The sequence below is a fragment of the Delphinus delphis genome, chromosome 14 (genome assembly GCF_949987515.2).
Source record: "Delphinus delphis chromosome 14, mDelDel1.2, whole genome shotgun sequence".
Lineage (NCBI taxonomy): Eukaryota > Metazoa > Chordata > Mammalia > Artiodactyla > Delphinidae > Delphinus > Delphinus delphis.
The window spans coordinates 15749718-15767684 of NC_082696.1; the positions used below are offsets into that span (position 1 = coordinate 15749718).

The 17967-nt window shown below is 46.2% G+C and overlaps 1 protein-coding gene across 1 annotated transcript; it reads right to left on the reverse strand.

Moving 5' to 3' along the window:
* Nucleotides 1-11766: 11766 nt before the first annotated feature.
* On the reverse strand, nt 11767-13774 carry LOC132436847 (ATP-dependent (S)-NAD(P)H-hydrate dehydratase-like). The gene has a single exon (XM_060029792.1). It carries the CDS (start codon nt 13772-13774, stop codon nt 12734-12736), a length of 1041 nt encoding a protein of 346 aa, XP_059885775.1. The 3' UTR covers nt 11767-12733.
* Between the last annotated feature and the right edge of the window lie 4193 nt (nt 13775-17967).

Genomic DNA, 17967 nt, shown 5'->3' on the forward strand with positions numbered 1-17967 from the left:
GCCAAGACATGGAAGCAATCTAAATGTTCATCGACAGATGAATGGATAAAGCAGATATGATATATATATATATATATATATAAAATTTTATTTTATATATAAAATTAAATATTACTTAGCCATAAAAAAGAATGCAATAATGCCATTTGCAGCAACACAGATGGACTTAGAAATTATCATACTAAGTGAAGTAAGTCAGAGAAAGACAAATACCATATATCACTTATATGTGCAATCTTAACAAAAATGATACAAATGAACTTATTTACAAAACAGACATAGAAAACAAACTTATGGTTATTAAAGGGGACAGGGGTGAGGAAGGGATAAATTAGGAGTTTGGAATTAACAGATACACACTGCTATGTATATACGATGGAAGAAACAGGGACCTCCTCTTTAGCACAAGGGACTGTATTCAGTGTTTTGTAATAACCTATTATGGAAGAGAATCTGAAAAAAAGACATATATATAAAACTGAATCACTTTGCTGTACACCTGAGACTAACAGGACATTGTAGATCAACTATACTTCAGTAAAAAAAAATTTTTTTTTAAATAATAAAACAAACTCAAACAAAAAAACAACACAACAGTTGGCCATGTGTAGACTTTGGGACATCTTCCTCCCTACTTCCCAGACTGAAAAGAGTTAGGGTGTCACTGGCTCCCTTCGGGACCTTGTGAGAAATATTTCCACATTCCACATCATTTTTGAAAGTTTAACTGTGAAGTGTGTGGGCAGATTGAAATGGAGACCCGAAACTAGTTGGTTTCCAAAGAAAATTACCATAAACTGGAAACCTGAATATAGCCATTCATCCTCTGGCCTTGGGATATGAATGGATCATTAATTAGAGCCAGAAAAAAAATGGTGCGGTCTCAGACAGGATGGCCAAAAGGAAAGACTCTTCCTGACCAGCGTGAGTTCCTTGCAGGCAAGGACTATGGCCAAGACGCGGATCCCCGGTGCCCAGCACCGCTCCAGGCACACGGTAGATGGTCCACAAATGCGGAATGAATGAATATAAGGCTGATGGCAAAAGATTTGGGTTTGAACCCCTGCTTTACTGTTCCCAGACAGCACAATCCTGGAAGGATTCTTTCCAAATTCCAGATTTCCATCTCTGGAAAGCAGAGATTAAAAACAACACACCTCTCTTAAAATCATTGTGAGAATTATATAAGCTAATTCACATGACAATTTGTTACAAGCCACCAAAAGAGTTTCTCTAAGAAAGGGAGAAGAGAACTGAACATTCCCTTAGTACATGTTATTTGCGAAGCAGATGGAGAAAGATGTTTTCATACATGTGACCTCCTGTAATAGAATACAATGTGGATTACTATTAGGTCTTCATTAATGAATATGATTTGATTGACATTTTCTAAGTGGATGTGGTTGCCATCATCACTTTGCTGGTGAAGTGGGTTGCTCTGGACTGATGTCACTCAAAACCTTCCTGTGGTTCCCACTGCACAAGGTGAGCAGCAACCCCAGGACAAGGAACATCCCCAGGATCAGGAGCTCGGGGGCTGCTCAGAGCTGCGGGCCTTGCCTGAGTGTTTCGTGCCCCTGAATGCCAGGAGCCCAGGAATGACATGGCTCACCCAATCCAAGGGAATTTCATCATGGTTTATCCTAAGATGCTGAGGGTCCCTGGTTTATAACAGCCTCTTTTAAGTCCAAATTTGTCTTGCGTATTATGGCAGATCAGATGAATAGGTCAAGTTAACTGTTGACTAACAGTTCAGTTATGAACCTGAAAACAGACACCCCACGTGACATCTTAGGCTCAGACAGAACTTTTATAAAGAGCTGTGTGGGGGCTTCCCTCATGGCGCAGTGGTGGAGAGTCCACCTGCCGATGCAGGGGACACGGGTTCGTGCCCCGGTCCGGGAGGATCCTACATGCCGCGGAGCGGCTGGGCCCGTGAGCCATGGCTGCTGAGCCTGCGCGTCTGGAGCCTGTGCTCCGCAATGGGAGAGGCCACAACAGTAAGAGGTCTGTGTACCGCAAAAATAATAATAATAATAATAATAATAACTCCCATCTACTAAGCACTCGCCATGTGTCAAGCACTGTGTGAGGTGCCTTATTTGGGCTGCTTTGGATCTCTGTGAAATGAGTATTATTATCCCTGTTTTACAGATAAGGAAACTGAGGTCCAAAGAAGATAAATAATTTTTCCAAGGACACAAGGTATATTAAATAGTAGACCTAGGACTGAAATCAAATCTGTCCGACTCCCAAACCTGTTCGTAACCATTACATCACTTCTGTAGCCCACTGATTACCTCTTACGCTCACCACCACCCAGTGGATGTTACCTCTGCTCCCCTCCTTTGGAAATGCCAGCATCGTAAAGCTTCAGCAATTTTTCATGAAAACTTGCCAATCAATTTAAACATGTGTGTGAATATATACGTGTGTGCGTGAATATGTGTGTGTGTGTGACCACTTATTGATCTAGTTGATCACTGCTCTACTTCTAAACCTATTTCCCAGGAAGGCTTAAACGACAAGATTTGGCAGTCACTCAGATTCCAAGCCCTATTTTGGGTATAGAAGAATAAATAATGGGTATCTCACAGACCCAGTTCTAATCCTGATTCTACCTCTTATTGGCTGCAACAGTTGGGTTTTCAATTGCAAACAACAGAAACCATCTTTAGCAGAAAGAGTCTGTTGAAAGAAAGTCTCTCAGGAGAGAGGGCAGGGCTGGAGATCCGGGCTTACAAACTGCAGGAACCAGGCCAAACGAGACGCAGCCAGGATCACGCCAGGAGTCTTCTGCTTAGGAAGCCGTTAAGGAGGCCCACTGGGCCTTGCTCCACGCAGCTGCTGTTGAGTAATCCCCGACTCTGCCTGTGTGTGGCCACGCCATCCGAGTCAGAATCCCGGGCGGAAGCATCCAGGCAGCAGGCTCAGGCCACAAGCCAGGGAGCTGGAAGAGAGACTCTGCCCTTATTGGTCCACTCCTCTCACTACGATGCTTAAGGGAGCACGGTGTTTGTGTCCCATAACTTTAACTCCCTTCTCTCTCCTCCCCTTCCGGCCCCACCACCGCTGATGACTCAGGCTCACTAAGTCTACCAGAGTCTTGCAAACAGCCCAGACACTGACCCGCCTCTGAGAAGCATAAGCTGGTTGACACATCGTGACGCTTCACCCGCTCTTTGCTAGAGTGAGTGCTTTCCTACGGCCACAAAATGTAAGATTTTCATAGTCTCTGAACGGTTCTAAACCACCAGGTCACAAAAGATGTTAACACTCTGCTGGAAGTTTAATAATGGAAAGGCAGCAAATCACTGCAGGTTGTAGTCTGAGAATTTGCTTCAGAAGTAACAAGGAATGCAGAGAGAGCATTTCATTGGACATCAAGTGATTTGGGTTCAAATCCAAGGTCCCTTACTAACAAATATGTCCCTGGGCCCACCACTCCACCTTTCCACGTCTGTGTCCTCACCTAAGAAATGGAGTAAACAATGTTTCCTGACCAACCTGCAACACAAGAACCAACTGGGGACCATGAGAAGAGCTGCCCAAACAGGAGTTTGGCTTTGTGAATAAGAGACATGGTTGTGGGAGGGAAGGATGGAAAGGAGAAAGGCACTGAAGCTTCCACCTCACTCTCTCTCTTCTCGGCTCAGTTCGAAGGCAGATCCTGTATAGATTTCCCCGGCCATGTGCCCTCCCTACAAACAGTGGAGCCAGGGCAGAATCTTGCCTCCTTAAACTAGACTCACTCTCTCCACGGAGCTTTCAATGGCTTGTTCTGATACATAAGCTCTATAAAAGTGTATCCTTTCGGTATTTCTTTTCCTTTTGCTCTGGATATATCATACAGGGTCTCACTGAGGACGGTTAGTGCAGCTAACACATTACAAGAGAAATTTCGCTTAATCCCAGATGACCACGTGTACATTCTCATCCATTCGCACATGAAAAGAGGGGTCATCCTGTAAGAAGAGTGAATTTGTGCCCCCCTCCCCACCAACCTGGAGTGATGTAAACACGTTCACAGTAAAAAAAAAAAAAAAAAGGCACAAGAATAAACTTTTTAAAAACTCACAGCGTCAAGGTTTGTTTCTTTCTGAAGATGGAAAGTAGTTTGATAAAAATGAATGGCATGGGCTTCCCTGGTGGCACAGTGGTTGAGAGTCTGCCTGCCAGTGCAGGGGACGCGGGTTCGTGCCCCAGTCCGGGAGGATCCCACATGCCGCAGAGCGGCTGGGCCCGTGAGCCATGGCCGCTGGGCCTGCACGTCCGGAGCCTGCGCTCCGCAACGGGAGAGGCCCAGCAGTGAGAGGCCCGCGTACCACCAAAAAAAAAATAAAAATAAAAATAAAAATGAATGGCAGCTCAAATTTGAATTGGAGAAACAGCATAGTTATTCCTAAACACATATTGTAGTGGGGTAAAATATTTCTTCCCTTCTTAAGATAGTCCAGACCACTTCTTTCTCAGAAGTCCTAACTTTTAAATTTAAAAAGATAATAATTTGTATACTCATCAACATTTCTTAATTCCAAGATGCCATGTTCATGCTTACATTCTCTCCTAAGTTTTCTATTGGAAATCAAATAACGGGCCAGGTGCATATCAGAAAGGAAATGCAAAGAAAACAAAAAAATCCCAATGGTTATTGAATATCCATTGCCACTCAAGTGACTTTTTAAAAACAATTTTTAACAATATAAATCTTTTCAAAACCCAGACTTTAAAGATCAACTATGACCTATTTCTGATAATGACAATATAGAGATGAAAAAAATCATTCATTGAACAATAATTTTATAAATCATCTTCAGAGAAGCTCTACTATAAAACTTAGCTTTAGGGCTTCCCTGGTGGCAGAGTGGTTAAGAATCCACCTGCCAATGCAGGGGACACGGGTTCGAGCCCTGGTCCGGGAAGATCCCACATGCCATGGAGCAGCTAAGCCCGTGTGTGCACCACAACTACTGAGCCTGCGCTCTAGAGCCTGTGAGCCACAACTACTGAGCCTGTGTGCCACAACTACTGAAGCCCGTGCACCTAGAACCCTTGCTCCACAACAAGAGAAGCCCCTGCAGTGAGAATCCCGGGCATCGCAACGAAGAGTAGCCCCCTGCTCGCAGCAACTAGAGAAAGCCCACGCACAGCAACAGAGACCCAATGCAGCCAAAAATAAATAAATAAAATAAATAAATTTATATATATATTAAAAAAAGCATGTCCCAGTCTCTTCCACAGCATGTTCCCTCCTGGTCACTGCTAACAGGTAAGGTCTCAGAGGCTGTGCTCTTCTCTCCCTGGCCTGACTGCAGCCAGTGAGGGGTCACTTTACTGCCCTAACAGACCTTGCAAACCAAGTCCTGTGTGTAAGGATGTTTATCAGCCTTTCTAGAAGAGGTCCCGTTCCAGTCACAGTTATTTTATCCCGCACAAGGAGAGAACTCTTGGGGGCCATCAAAATCTTCTCTGAGACCAGCACGACCTGCAGAGTATTCGTTGTCTCTCTAAAGAGCGCAGAGAGTTAATTAGTATGAAATTAATTATGGGAAAAGGAAAGACAATTGCCAACAGATGAGCTGCTTTAAACTGGCCTGTTCCTACACAAACCGTGTGTTTCTTCACAAGACCCTGCTCCATCATGGAGCTACAAGGCTGAGCAACAACTTCAAAAGGGTTGATTGGGTTGAAGCCAGCAGGGTCAAAACAAGTTTCTAAATATTCTCGGTGATAGTTGTTGAACCCCTGCCAGCTGGGACGGGGCCAAGGCTGTTAATAGCTGTGAAGAGGGAGACTGGATAAGAAATTCCAGGGACACATAAGCCAGAATGAATTTCTCATCTGGGGACTCAGTATCTTAAAATATTATTTATTCATTCATGCACTGATTCACTCATTTATTCACAAATTTCACGCGTCACATAGGCACAGCTCTTAGTCTCTCAATCCATCTCAGGAGGCAGAGGCACAAATACTGGAGAGGAAAGAGAGAAAACCACATGTGCCACATGACAGGAGCGCCAGGAGGGTACCCAAACTGCAGGGCTCCTGGAGAAGGTGACACAGAGCTGGGCGGTAAGGGAGGGGCAGGAGTTCACTAGCCAGAAGTGGGGGAGGCATTGCAGATTGAAGGACACACGAATAAGACACTTAACTTCTGTACTCCTCAATGTCTTTATCTATAAAATGAGAGAAGGCACAGCCGAACCTAATGAAGTTTCTGAGAGCATTAAGAGCAAGGCGGAGCACGGGGCCTGACAGCATCCCACACTCCCAGGGCTTACACGCCAGCAGATCTGGGTTCCCAGCCGTCGGGGGAAGGACTGATGGAGACTCCGTCTTGCTCTTACTGTTCCTAGGGCCCTGGGTGTGAATTTCTAGCTTCTATGGACCAGAATTAGGAGAAAGTCTGTACCCAAGGAACAAAACAAAACTTAGCAGTGGAGGCAAATTGATGAGTCACGAACCACAGACCTTGCAGACAAAACAGCATTCAAGTACACTTGCCTGAAATTAGAATGACTCATGGTAAGCCCACTTTCAACCCTTTTTTTTAAATTTAATTTTATTTATTTTCTTATACAGCAGGTTCTTATTAGTCATCCATTTTATACACATCAGTGTATACATGTCATTCCCAATCGTCCAATTCATCCCACCACCATCCCCACCCCCCCCACCCCCAGCTGCTTTCCCCCCTTGGTGTCCATACGTTTGTTCTCTACATCTGTGTCTCTATTTCTGCCCTGCAAACCAGTTCACCTGTACCATTTTTCTAGGTTCCACATATATGCTTTAATATACGATATTTCTTTTTCTCTTTCTGACTTACTTCACTCTGTATGACAGTCTCTAGATCCATCCACGTCTCAACAAATGACTCAATTTCGTTCCCTTTTATGGCTGAGTAATATTCTATTGTATATATGTACCACAATTTCTTTATCCATTTGTTTGTCGATGGGCATTTAGGTTGCTTCCATGACCTGGCTATTGTAAATAGTACTGCAGTGATCACTGGGGTGCATGTGTCTTTTTGAATTATGGTTTTCTCTGGGTATATGCCCAGTATTGGGATTGCTGGGTCGTATGGTAATTCTATGTTTAGTTTTTTAAGGAACCTCCATACTGTTCTCCATAGTGGCTGTATCAATTTACATTCCCACCAACAGTGCGAGAGGGCTCCCTTTTCTCCACACCCTCTCCAGCATTTGTTGTTTTTAGATTTTCTGATGATGCCCATTCTAACTGGAGTGAGGTGATACCTCATTGTAACTTTGATTTGCATTTCTCTAATAATTAGTGATGTTGAGCAGCTTTTCATGTGTTTCTTGGCCATCTGTATGTCTTCTTTGGAGAAATGTCTATTTAGGTCTTCTGCCCATTTTTGGATTGGGTTGTTTGTTTCTTTAATATTGAGCTGCATGAGCTGTTTATATAATTTGGAGATTAATCCTTTGTCCGTTGATTCGTTTGCAAATATTTTCTCCCATTCTGAGGGTTGTCTTTTTGTCTTGTTTATGGTTTCCTTTGCTGTGCAAAAGCTTTGAAGTTTCATTAGGTCCCATTGGTTTATTTTGTTTTTATTTCCATTACTCTAGGAGGTGGATCAAAAAAGATCTTGCTGAGATTTATGTCAAACAGTGTTCTTCCTATGTTTTCCTCTAACAGTTTTATAGTGTCTGGTCTTACATTTAGGTCTCGAATCCATTTTGAGTTTATTTTTGTGTATGGTGTTAGGGAGTATTCTAATTCTTTTTACATGTTACTGTGAATTTCCTCTTTTACAGCTGTTAGCATTTGCCTTATGTATTGAGGTGTTCCTATGTTGGGTGCATATATATTTATAATTGTTATATCTTCTTCTTGGATTGATCCCTTGATCATTATGTAGTGTCCTTCCTTGCCTCTTGTAACATTCTTTATTTTAAAGTCTATTTTATCTGATACGAGTATTGTTACTCCAGCCTTCTTTTGATTTCCATTTGCATGGAATATCTTTTTCCATCCCCACTTTCAGTCTGTATGTGTCCCTAGGTCTGAAGTGGTTCTCTTGTAGACAGCATATGTATGGGTCTTGTTTTTGTATCCATTCAGCGAGCCTGTGTCTTTTGGTTGGAGCATTTAATCCACTCACATTTAAGGTAATTATCAATATGTATGTTCCTATTACTATTTTCTTAATTGTTTTGGGTTTGTTTTTGTAGGTTCTTTTCTTCTCTTGTGTTTCCCACTTAGAGAAGTTCCTTTAGCGTTTGTCTGTCGTAGAGCTGGTTTGGTGGTGCTGAATTCTCTTAGCTTTTGCTTGTCTGTAAGGCTTTTGATTTCTCCATCGAATTTGAATGAGATCCTTGCTGGATAGAGTAATCTTGGTTGGAGGTTTTTCCCTTTCATCATTTTAAATATATCGTCCCACTCCCTTCTGGCTTGTAGAGTTTCTGCTGAGAAATCAGCTGTTGACCTTATGAGAGTTCTCTTGTATGTTTTTTGTCATTTTTCCCTTGTTGCTTTTAATAATTTGTCTTTAATTTTTGTCAGTTTGATTACTATGTGTCTCGGCATGTTTCTCCTGGGGTTTATCCTGCCTGGGACTCTCTGTGCTTCCTGGACTTGGGTGGCTATTTCCTTTCCCATGTTAGGGAAGTTTTTGACTATAATCTCTTCAAATATTTTCTTGGGTCCTTTTTCTCTCTCTTCTCCTTCTGGCACCCCCATAATGCGAATGTTGTTGTGCTTAATGTTGTCCCAGAGGTGTCTTAGGCTGTCTTCATTTCATTTCATTCTTTTTTGTTTATTCTGTTCCATGGCAGTGAATTCCACCATTCTTTCAGGTCACTTATCTATTCTTCTGCCTCAGGAGTTATTCTGCTATTGATTCCTTCTAGTGTATTTTTCATTTCAGTTATTGTATTGTTCATCTCTCTTTGTTCTTTCATTCTTCTAGGTCTTTGTTAAACATTTCTTGCAACTTCTCGATCTTTGGAGATTCTTTTTCCAAGGTCCTGGATCATCTTCACTATCATTATTCTGGATTCTTTTTCTGGAAGGTTGCCTATCTCCACTTCATTTAGTTGCTTTTCTGGGGTTTTATCTTGTTCATTCATCTGTTACATAGTCCTCTGCCTTTTCATTTTGTCGGTCTTTCTGCGAATATCGTTTTTCATTCCACAGGCTGCAGGATCGTAGTTCTTCCTGCTTCTGCTGTCTGCTCTCTGGTGGATGAGGCTATCTATGAAGTGTTTTGTCTTTGTTATTTGTTTTTTTTTTTTTTAACATCTTTATTGGGGTATAATTACTTTACAATGGTGTGTTAGTTTCTGCTTTATAACAAAGTGAATCAGTTATACACATACATATGTTCCCATATCTCTTCCCTCTTGCGTCTCCCTCCCTCCCACTGTTTTTGTTTTATTATTGTGACCCTTTAAGCTTTATATCAACAATCCAGATGAGGGTAAAAAAACTATACAACCACTCTCCCACGTCATGCACATCCAGAGCTAAAGATGAAATTAGGTATCATTTTTCACTTGGTTTTCATGAAAGACTAACATCCTACTACTTTCACCACAGGCCTCTTGCTCTCACTTTTTTCTCACCCACTGAAAAGACTGTCAACATTTAGCTTTGCTTTCTTCCACCTCACTCTTTAACTCAAGCGCCCTCTGGTGTTATTCTTGATTTTAGCAACTAAAATCATTGGCCTCCGAGTCCTGTTTAAATGTGCTTCATGGTGGTAGTTTTATCATCATGTTTCTCTTAAGTAGCACCTAGCACTAAGGTGTAACTATAAGACTTTGTGGGGAAAAAAAAGAAATTAAAAATTAGAATGTCTAGGTGCCAAATTCTGCAACCTACTTGATTAGTATGCCAAGTAATAACTTTTTTCAGTGCCTCACTTTCTCCAGTCATGGACTTAGAGACTGTTAGCTCAGAAACTCACTTTACAGAGCATGAAAGACAACGTCCTCATCTGAAAGACAAAGAAATCAAGACTCAGAGAAATTAAGAGACTTGCCAAGGTGACATAATGAGGCTTAGCCCCTAGATCTTTCACCACCATATGATGAAAAGAGTTAAAATTTTCTAAGTTCTTATCATGAGGTCTATTACAGGCTTTATCTTATGAGCCCCGCAGCATTGTTTTGAAGTAGATACTATCGGTATACCTATTTTACAGACAGAGAAATAGAAGTTTGAGAGAGAGAGTGTGGAAATGGGTGTATTCCATGTCACACAAATACAGGTTTTTAAACCAGGCAGCATGATTCCAGAAACCGTGCTTGAAGTCACAGCTGATCTTAGTGCCTTTATAGAAATTGTATACATAGATGCAGATACAGAGGTATATAGATGGATATGTGTGTACTTACAGATATATGATATATCAGTAAGCAAAATACAGAATTATTTTGAATATCTTAAAATTTTAAATAAATAGCATCATATTTTAGAATGAAAAAAAGAAGGGAGAGAAACAAGTGAAGGGGAAACCTATGGATTGAAATGGATTTGGAAGACATGGTTTTTTTTTTTAACGAGTGACTCTAAACTATAGTGTCTAAGAACGTTTGCACTTGGGTGCCAACAAGGTGGTGGTTACTGTGGGAGGGGACACTGATGGACCTGTTGAGGTGGCTACAAAATTCTGCTTCTTAACCTGGACGGTGGGTACATGGGTCTTTGCCTTATAACCGCTCATTGAACTCATTAAGCAATACCCCCCCCCAAAAAAAAGCATCATAGATTTATCTACCTGGGGTGTATAGAGGAAAGAGGCATCTAACATTCACGCCATCCTCTTTCAAGTGTACCTTTCTGTACTAAGGAGACATAGAAACTAAAAACTATATTTCTCAGACTCCTTCCCAGCCAGAGTCCTGGATGTGATTTAGCTTCTGTCAATCCAATCCGGCAGGATTGAAGCACAATGCCAGGCTTCTGCTGCTCTCGCTGGCAAGCCCAGTGCAAAGACAGTTGGTTTTTCTGCAGCAGCATTAGCAGAGGTTCTGGGCTCTGTTCACTGGCCTTGAAGTGTTGAGAGCAGGGCCTGTGGCATGTGGCATCCATTTGCGTGGACCACAGCCTGCACAGTCTGGTTCTAAGAGCCCACAGTACCAGCTGTAGCTTCTGATTGTGGTGACTTCCTGAGCATGGTAGCTTCCTGTTCTCGGTGGCTTTCAAATTGTGGCTGTAGTGATATTATAATGGAATCAGCGGCTTTTTGATGCTAGAAGCGACCTTTCTGTCTTGATGCCTTATACAGGCTTTGGACAGCTTCATGGGGTGAAGCAAACACATACTGAAGTCCAGGGCCTATGAAGGGTGGGGGGCTTGGTAAGCTCCCTGCTCTTTGGGTAGAGGTCCTGAGGGACTGCACCCTAGAGGCAAAGGTCAGCTACAGGTAACTGGTCCTCAAACAGACTGCAGTCCCCCTTCAAAGCTTCTGCACGGCCCAAAGTATCTAACTCCTGCAGTGTAACGGAAGCGATTTTTTTTTTTTTTGAAGTAAACCAGATCTGCTTTTTAATAAGAGACCATGATTTAGGCATAATTCCCCAAAGGAAAAAATGTCCGTGACACTTAAACTCTTCTACAGTTAGATATGAAATAACAATGGTAAACATTTTAAAGGAAATCTTGAAAGTCCACGACTATTTAGAGGAAGTGGGACCTTTCTGCGGGGAGGTTTCTGACCGCAGAGCAGGAGTCCCTGGGGAAGGACAGACGAACAGGCCAGGCCCCGCCCCACAGAAGGCGGCACCGACGCCTGAGAGTACACTCAAGCACACGTGCTGTAACCAGCCCAGCAGAGATGTGACGGGAGACAGCCAGCTCTCGGGCCACGAAGAGAACTGCCCACACAGACAGCCGCGCCCAAGCTGACCTGATGCAGATGGGACAACTCACTACAGTTTCAGAGAGAACTTCTTCAGAACGTTCCTGAAGCCACACCCACTCTCGAAGCAGAGGGACCCGCCGTCCTGCTCCGTGAGCAGGCATGAAGGCAGTGTTGGTGCCCCCCACCTGCGTGCCATCTCCCGCCCGACCCCGGAGCCCCAGGCGTCCCTCCCACTCCCATGTGCCGCGCTGGGGCCTGTCAGCCAGCACCCGACTGGTGCACAGGCCAGGGGCCCAGAGGCCCTACCTGTGCACTCGGGGGTCAGGGTCCCATTCGCTTCCCTTCTGTGATCTTCCCAGCTGCCTCCAAAAGGGTTTCAGATTTCTCATTATTCTGAAATATTTCAACCAACTGACGAAAACAAGCAATGCTTAATATTTCTGCCCAGATGTGTCCAACCGAATCACGGTTCAAAAAGAAGCAAAAATGAGCTAAAAAATGAATGCCACATCCCTTCGAGGACCTCAGTTTAAAAAAGAAAACATCACTCATGTAGACATTTGAAAACGAGCGATGGGATCCCCCCGAGAGGACTACCGGAGGAGGGGAACTTCCCGCAAACAGAAGAATCGCACAGCAAAAGCCCACGACCTCAGCTGAGCTGGTGACGGACGGTCTCACCGTCATATGATTCTCTTCATTCTTTTCTGATATTGCCCAGAAGCTGAAAAAAGTTCAGGAATACTCTGTTTCCTATCATAACACCTCCAAGCACACAGCAGCTGAGCCAGAAAGTGCTACGTTCCAAGCTCTGACACTGTCTACGTCAACCCGCACGGCACAGACTCACACACCTCCCAGCGGACTCGGATGGACCGGAGGCGGGTCCCGTCACAAATGCAGCTCCCCTGTCGGGGCCACCCCTCCTCCGTCTGCACCAGCTGAGGTTTCAAAGAGTCTGCTGAACGCGGGCCCGAGCTCCCTGATCATGTCCGTGGTGGTGGTGGCGCGGCCGTGCTTCCGGAAGGCTTGGCGGGCACACTGCCTGGTGAGCGCGCAGGCACCAAAGGCAGCCACGAGGAGCGGGCTGGACCCATTGGTCTTCTCGGGGCCAGCCAGGAGGGCCCAGTGCGCCAGGACGCCCAGGGAGCCCGACAGGAGGTCCCCCTGCCCGCCACACCTGCGGCCGCTGCCCTCCCGGCTGCACGTGAGCGCCTGCCCGCCATCAGAGATCACGTCCTGCTCCCCTTTCTGGACCACGGTGACGTTGCCCAGGGCCTGGCTGAGTCTCTGCACAGATCTGTAGCGGTCCCTGCCATCCAGGGGGTCTCCCAGCACAGCCTCGGCGAGTCTGCTGAACTCCACGTGGTTGGGGGTGAGAACCGCCTTCTGGTAGCCTTGGATGAGGGCCGGCTGCTGAGCGACCAGCCACAGCCCGTCCGCGTCAATGACGATGGGGATGCCCCTGGTCCTGGACGCTTCTAAAATGCCCTTGACGTTTTCCAGAAGAACGTCGTCTCTGCCTAAGCCAGGCCCTACGACCAGGGCGTGCAGTCGGGGCAACCACTTTTCCACATCTTGGACGGCACTGGGGCTGTCAAGAACCGGGTGAACGATCAGCTCCGGGCTGTACGACTTGATCACAGGCGCGGCATCCTGGGTGGTGAACACGTGGGACAAGTCCGCGCCCACTTTGAGAGCTGAGATTGCTGCAAAATAGGGGGCTCCAGTGTACTCTGGGCAGCCTCCCACCACGCCTATCCTCCCAGCTTGCCCTTTGTGCTTCCAGGCGGCCAGAGGAGGTACCACATTCCTCACCAGCTGCAAAGCAGCCTCCATGTCCGTCACTGAGCGTGCTGTATGCAGTGGAAATGCTCGATTTAAAACTCCCAGGCAGCTCCTGACGGCCCCGCAGCCGGAACTCACAGCCATCCGCGGACTTCCGGTCGGAAGCGATTCTTGATTGATAGTTACCAAGTGCCTGACACAAGCAAATGGAAGTTATTTCTGGAGGAAAGAATTATCATCTTAGACTTCTAATTCTTTCAACAGCAATTTTAAAAATGTAATACCCAGCACACAGACAAACAAAGCAAGCATTAGACAGCAAGAATGAGAAATATACAGTAGAAGCAGAAAAGCACAGAGAAGGTCTAGACCAGTGCTCTAGAAGAACTATAATGGAAGCCACAAATGTGAGTCACATTTTTTAAAATTTATTTATTTATGTATTTTATTTTTGGCTGCATTGGATCTTCGTTGCCGCGTGCAGGCTTTCTCTAGTTGCGGTGAGCAGGGACTACTCTTTGTTGAGGTGCACGGTCTTCTCACTGCGGTGGCTTCTCTTGTTGTGGAGCACAGGCTCTAGGCACGTGGGCTTCAGTAGTTGTGGCACACGGGCTCAGTAGTAAACCATAACAAGGTTTATGGCCTGTTGATACTTAAAAGGATTTTGCAAAATCAGGCCTGAGGCAAGCCAGCTTCTCCCTTCGGGAGGCGCCCATGTTGGGGTGGTGTGGGGACAGCGGAACACAAGTCATGAGCAACAGGCATATTTGGGTGAGAGCTGCACTGCTTACAGCAGCCTAGACATGGAGCAGCCTAATGTCCACTGACAGATGAATGGTGAACGGAAGTGATATCTATATTCACATAACAGAATATTATTCCTCCATAAAAGAGAAGGAAACCTTGTCATTTGTGACAACATGGAAGGAACTTGAGGGCATTAGGCCAAGTGAAAGAAACCAGAAAGAGAAAGACACATATCGTATTATCGTGATTATGGAACCAAAAAAATTTTTTTTTAAAAACTCAGAGGGCTTCCCTGGTGGCGCAGTGGTTGAGAGTCCGCCTGCCGATGCCAGGGACACAGGTTCGTACCCCGGTCCGGGAGGATCCTACATGTCGCGGAGCGGCTGGGCCCGTGAGCCATGGCCGCTGGGCCTGCGTGTCCGGAGCCTGTGCTCCACAACGGGAGAGGCCACAACAGTGAGAGGCCCACGTACTGCAAAATAAATAAATAAAACTCATAGATAGAACATAGTGGTGGTGATTGTCAGAGGTGGGGATTGGGGAGGATGGGAGAAAGGGCTGAAGACAGTAAAAAGTACAGACTTCCAGCTATAAAATAAATAAGACCTGTGGATGTAATGTACAGCATGGTGAGTATAGTTAATCAGACTGTACAGTTGACCCCTGAACAACACAGGTTTGAACTTTGTGGGACCACTTTATTTTTTATTTATTATTTTTTTAAATTACTTTTTAACATCTTTATTGGAGTATAATTGCTTTACAACGGTGTGTTAGTTTCTGCTTTATAACAAAGTGGATCAGTTATACATATACATATGTTCCCATATCTCTTCCCTCTTGAGTCTCCCTCCCTCCCACCCTCCCTATCCCACCTCTCTAGATGGTCACAAACCACCGAGCTGATCTCCCTGTGCTATGCGGCTGCTTCCCGCTAGCTATCTAGTTTACGTTTGGTAGTGTATATATGTCCATGCCACTCTCTCACTTTGTCCCAGCTTACCCTTCCCCCTCCCCATATCCTCAAGTCCATGCTCTAGTAGGTCTATGTCTTTATTCCCGTCTTACCCCTAGGTTCTTCATGACATTTTTTTTCTTAGATTCCATATATATGTATTAGCATACGGTATTTGTTTTTCTCCTTCTGACTTACTTCACTCTGACTCGGATTGTTTTCAATAAATACAGTACTACTCGATCTGCCGTTGGTTGGGGCCGGGGTTGGTTGAATCCTCCAATGAGGAATCGCGCATACGGAGGGCTGCCTATGGGACCTGAGCACCAGAGAATTTTGGTATCCCGGGTGGGTCCTGGAACCAATCCCCAGTGGATACCGAGGGACAACTGGATTGTATCAATATATTTGAAAAGTGCTAAGAGGGTAGATCTCAGAAGTTTTCACCAAAAGGAAAAAAATTTTTAACTACGTGTGGTGATGGTTGTTACCTAAACGGTTATGGTTTTCATTTCACAGTATATACAAATATCAAAACATTACATAACATGGAGGAAGAGTGAAAGCAGAACCACTGACTCTGCTAGATTTCTCATGGAAACAGACAATTTAAGGGAAAGCTAGGTCACCAAAGGGTAGCTTTTGCCCAGACTGGAACTCTGGGATACTCCTCGCAAATTCTCGGTATTTATAGTCTAACTGTCCCTTTGCTGTGGTGGCTTCTCCCCGTGTTCTTATGACAAGCCACCAGCGGAGCCCCACGGCAGATGAGCTAAAATGTGCTGATGAACCACAGCCGGTGAGACGACACTCTGACACATCTTACTTCATTCTTGCATCAAACCAATACACAGCGGCAGTGTGAAGTGAGGGGTGCGTGTGTGCTGGGGAAGACCCGTGCGCCTGGGACCCTGGAGGTTCAAGATGAATGTGGGGACCACTGTGGATGACGAGCAGGGAGGGAATGTTGCTAGAGAGAGTGGGTGGTGCCCTGCCCCCTCTGACTTGTCCTGGCCTTGATCACAGACGACCTAGAAGGGCGGTGAGATTCATGGAACCGAAAGCGGGGAGGGGCAGTCGGAAGAATAAGTTAGATGTCCGGTGCCATGCACTTCTATTTATTTATTGTATCTATTTATTTAGCTGGACTTGCAATGAACGCCACCCAAGAACTACTGCCCTGTGGCCGCTGCCAGGTAGGTGGGGAGGAATGTCTGATTAGGAAGCGTGGGAGGAGGGGCGGGGAGTAGTAGAGTAGGCGTGGGGGGCGGGGCCAGAGTCCTAGGAAATAGGGCGGAGCCGACCCGGAAGTCAGCTGGCTTCCGTGGGAAAGGCGCAGGGCAGTTGTAACCCGTCCTCCCTGAGCGGCTCGTGGAGAGTAATTGGCAAGAAGTAGCTGTCGGTCTCCAGTCCCGGGTCCCCACAACCCGCCCAGGTTGGCAAGAGGAAGGAAGCTCGTGGTCGCCCCGCGTCCCCGTCCCTTCTCGGCGCAGAGACCTCACTCACCCGGCTCCGCGGCCCGGGTCCTCCCACGTCTCCCAGAGGCTATTTGTTCCCGGCCCCGCGAGCCTCCCCGGAGCGCGGGAGCTCGGCCCGGGCTCCTCTTTGTAGCCGCGGCGGGTCCCGCTCCCCGCGACGCCGCTCGGGACGCAACCGGCCGTGCTCTGGCCGAGCCGGGGCGGCGGGACGTCGGGGAGACAGACATTCGAGAGAAGACTGAGGGATTCAAACTGAAAACCCCGAGGAGAGTGTTTTCGGAGTCTTCTCTTGTGCTTGCAAACAGCGACAGTCTCAAGCTGGGAAAGCAACGTTGGGTAGACCGGGCAGGCGAGGACCGCGCCCCACCGATCGCAGGCACTCGGCCTGGGAGACGGGTGAGAAGGGAAGGAGTGCGCGGCGAGTAGACCCCACGGCGGGTCCCCCAAGGGTTCAGTCCTATCCCGCCATCCCCAAGCCACCACCCCTGAGACCGCTGTGTTTAGCCAACTGCGCGGGGGATGGCCGGGGCGAAGAGGTTGGGGTGAGGGGAGAGATGCGGAGGACGAGGGGAACTGCCAGGCAGGAGAGGCTGGGGACTGCTGGTCGATAAGAAAGGAATGAAATTCCTACACCCTTGCTCTGAGCTTGCTTCTCCAGTGGCCTTGGAGGAGTTTGGAAGGTGCAAAGAACAGAAGCTAGTGATAGCGTCCCAGCTTTTCTTGAGTCTCGGCTCCAGCAGGACGGTTGGACTCTATTGCGCATCCGCCTTCGGTGATAGACCAGGTGCGCTCTGCCTGCAGCTAGCTTGATTAACACTGGGGTGCACTTGGTGAGAGTGAATCTTAATCATTAAAGAGAAAGTTGGAGAGGTTAGGATGCAGACTGGAGGTGGGAGAAAATATGGGAAGAGGGAGGGAGAGATGGGAAAGGGAGGCAAAAGAGGCAGCGGGGAGAAGGGGGAGAGGAAGTTCGTTGGAAGGTTAGAGGAGAATGTGGTTGGTGGAATGAGGGAAGAGGAGATCATAACCTCCAGCAGTTTTGCTCACGCCACAAAAGGGGGTTTTTGGGGTGGTGAAGTTATTTAAAGTGAATTTTTATTTATTTATTTATTTTATTTACTTTTGGCTGCGTTGGGTCTTCTTTGCTGCACGCGGGC